This window comes from Austrofundulus limnaeus, unplaced genomic scaffold, assembly GCF_001266775.1.
Source record: "Austrofundulus limnaeus strain Quisiro unplaced genomic scaffold, Austrofundulus_limnaeus-1.0 Scaffold350, whole genome shotgun sequence".
In the NCBI taxonomy this organism is placed as follows: Eukaryota; Metazoa; Chordata; class Actinopteri; order Cyprinodontiformes; family Rivulidae; genus Austrofundulus; species Austrofundulus limnaeus.
The window spans coordinates 263,603-267,188 of NW_013952752.1; the positions used below are offsets into that span (position 1 = coordinate 263,603).

Below are 3,586 nucleotides of genomic sequence, written 5' to 3' on the forward strand. Positions count from 1 at the left end.
GTGTTGGTGCTGCACTGCTTCCCCCTCCTGAGAGGCCGGATGGTGGACCAGAATCGCCTCGAAGCCGTGCGGAAGTCTTATCAAATTTATAATTTACAAAATTTCAACATAAATGGCCACAACATTGTCTTAAAGCAAACAGACCCGAGTGCAATCTGATTAAAAACTTACAATTAAAAACTAAACCAGCATCATCCTGAAATGATAACTCTGTGTTTTGTTTACATTTATGCAGCAGTGGTCATACCAGCTGTATTTTCAACCAAGTGGTGAAATGAAGGGGCCCTTACTGTTAARTTCAGCACAGATTATCTCATCATTCAACCAACAGCAGGTAAAAGCTGGAACACCAAAAAAATAAATTAAGAAATTTGATTTCTGAGATTGTCTTAAGGTAGAATAAACAAAAAAATGGAGACGGTGAAAATTTTGTCGTGCCGCCTAATTGGGCGGTTTAGAAACATGGGTGCAAAGCTAAGCCCAACACCAGCTGACCTTTGAACCCTTCAGTTCTATCCAGTGAGATGTTAGTAGAAGCAGAGCAGTCAGATTAAGTAAAACCTTGAAATTAACGTTAATTTCACGGGATATTGCATGATGTTTGAGCTTACAGAGTATGTTTAATGAATGATTCAGCWACTCTCACATCAAATGAACTGGTTGTGTTATAGACATTTATGTCTTGGCTATGGTTGACTAGTTGTGGCGGCCATCTGCCTTCAGATCTTCCAAAGCCAATGACCTTTGGGTTTTGATTTTTATTAAAATGATTCATTAATGCATCAACAGTGTTTTTTGTTTTAATTCTAACACTTTGCCTCTTAAAACATCAACATGTACAACTGACATCATCTTCCTGAGTGAGACAATAAAAGTGTGCAAAGTATTTGTCAACATTAAACTGTGAAAATCAAAGGAACATCAAAGAGAGATGTATTTATCACACTCTATTAAAATATTTTAATTAAAAAACTAGTAAATTATGTTGATTTTATATGACAGACAGAACACTGAAAATAAAACTGGACATTTACCGTAAGATATTAGAGGACTGTTCTTGCTGGTCACACTTGAGCAGTGGTGATGGGTCGTCATATTATACTGGAACTCGTACTTACAGCATTTATCATAAGGAATGACCACCCCCCTGCTGCTTTTATGATCAACAGATGTCAGATACTAAAAAAACACAACAAACATGCAGGTTAGTTTTGGGCTTCACCATTCAACCCAAATTAGGTCTGCTTCAATTACAGGATTACAATGTACGACAGAAAACCTGTGAAAATTAACATGCCTTACATTTATGATTTGTTTTGTTTGATTGCAAGAGTAATACCAAGCATACAAGGAATTTTTTTTTAAAAAAACGTTCATTTGACAGCTTACTTTATTTACAGCACATGCTTTGTAGTGGAGGTGGTATTGCCAGTCACATTCCTGTCCAACATCAGGAAGCGTCCATGTCAACTTGAGATAGTCTCCATCTTCCCGAATGCTCATTTCTGTCAGAGGTGTCACTGAAGAGACCATGAAACAACAGCAACAAGATGTTTTACTTTACAACATATTAAAATAAGGAATAGCATCTTGTAGTGTTTAGCTGCAAAGCGCTTTTTCTTGATTAAAATGTGTGACTTCAAAGCAWCTCCGGACACAGAATGGGATATTCTCTTTTTCCCCAGGGTCAAATCAAATATGGAACCGCAGCAGCTCCGACTGGCAGCAGAGGAAGCTTAACTCACTGGTTGGTAGAACTAAATCAGCAAGTTTTACTTGTGTTTTGAATTAATATACTGACAAAAATAGTTTGTCTTACATTTCCTCACTACACCCATGACATGTTGTGAACCAACTTTTTTTTGTCTGCAGCTGTGCTCGGCTTTACTTTATTTTCAGGTAAATGGTGTGATTTTATAGAGCCCTTTATCAAGTCCAAGGACTCTGAAGCACTTTACTACAATCATTCAGCCCTTCACCTATCCAYACACTGATGGTAAGCAACATTTAAGCCACAGCTGCCCTGGGGCACACCGACAGGGGTGAGGCTGGGGGTGGGATGGGACTCTCTGACCGCTACCAGCAGACAAGGCAGAGAAGGTGTCTTGCCCAAGGACACAACAACTGAGRCGGACAGAACAGGGGTTCAAACAGGCAACCAGGTGGTTACAGAATGAACCCCTACCCCCTGGACCAACTCTRTACCCTCAGCAGGGTCCTGGAGGGTGCAAGGGAGTCCGCTCAACCAGTCTACGTGTGTTTTGTGGACTTGGAGAAGGTGTTCGACCGTGTTCCTCGGGGACTCCTGTGGGGGGGTACTCAGGGATTATGGGGTACCAGGCCAAGGTTGCCCTTTGTCACAGATTCTGTTAATAACTTTTATGGACAGAATTTCTAGGTGCAGCCAAGATGTTGAGGGGATCCGTTTTGGTGATCTTAGGATCACATCCCTGATTTTTGCGGATGATGTGGTCCTATTGGCTTCATCAGATCCTGATCTCCAGCTCTCACTGGAGTGATTCACAGCCGAGTGTGAAGCAGCCGGGATGAGGATCAGTGCCTCCAAATCCAAGACCATGGTCTGGAGCCAGAAAAGGGTAGGGTGCCGACTCCGGGTTGGGAAAGAGGTCCTGCCCCAAGTGGAGGAGATTAAGTATCTCAGGGTTGGAGATCGATGGCAGATTGATGCTGCTTCTGCAGTGATGTGGGAACTGTACCTCTGTATCTGTTGAGGTGAATCTAGAACTGAACCAAAAGGTGAAGCTCTCAATTTCCCAGTCGATCTATGTTTCTACCCCCATCTTTGGTCACAAGCTTTGGGTAGTGCCCAAAAGAACAAGATCGGAGACACAGGCGGCTGAAATCTGTTTCTTCCACAGGGATCTCTGGGCTCTCCCTTAGAAAACGCTTATTTTTATTAAAACAGGAGCTTGGAGTATTATTTCTCATATAACCAACCAAAACGTTTTAATTATTCTGATCCATATTGGGGGGAAAAATAATCTTGATCAGGACATTTCTAATTTMATTATTCCCACAAGTTGATACGACACCAAGAACTTTTAGAAGTATCACCCACTGTAAATAGGAGCAATGATTTCCTCTGCAGTGTCTGTCTCTGCAACCAGATAGATTGACCGAGACGTGTCGACTTTCATGAAACAGTTACACCTCTCATTGATCCTGCAGGATGGACTGCACGTCCGTAAACCTTTGATGTCTTCCTCAGTTTGCCCACCATGCCTGAAAGGRCAACACAAAGATAGTTATCACTGCTTTAATCACCAGATTTGATTTTTTTTAACTCTTTATTTTGCCATCAGTCTGTCCACGCTGTCCCATCTGAAGCTGAATCAGAACTCTGACCTGGTACCAGGAAAAGAGCTAGTCTTACTCTGAAGTTAGTGTTTCTACACTGGCTTCCTGTTAAATAAAAATTTGATTTGAAAATTTSTTTGCTGGTTTATACATTTTTTGCACGAGCTAGTCACAGAATACATATCTTAACTTCTCTGCATTTATTCTAATCCTAGATCTTCTAAACAGGTCCTTTTTATTTATTTTTATTTTATTTCAAACTTTATTC

General features: G+C 40.9%; 1 protein-coding gene across 1 annotated transcript in view; it reads right to left on the reverse strand.

Moving 5' to 3' along the window:
• Positions 1-3,586, reverse strand: part of LOC106527932 (uncharacterized) — a 29,398-nt gene that overhangs the window by 9,160 nt on the left and 16,652 nt on the right. The window contains exons 5-7 of the mRNA XM_014022955.1: positions 3,080-3,243; positions 1,390-1,520; positions 1,035-1,179 (exon numbers count right to left, since the gene is read on the reverse strand). Of these exons, the coding sequence (XP_013878409.1) occupies positions 1,035-1,179; positions 1,390-1,520; positions 3,080-3,243 (440 nt within the window). The remainder of the gene's footprint in view (positions 1-1,034; positions 1,180-1,389; positions 1,521-3,079; positions 3,244-3,586) is intronic.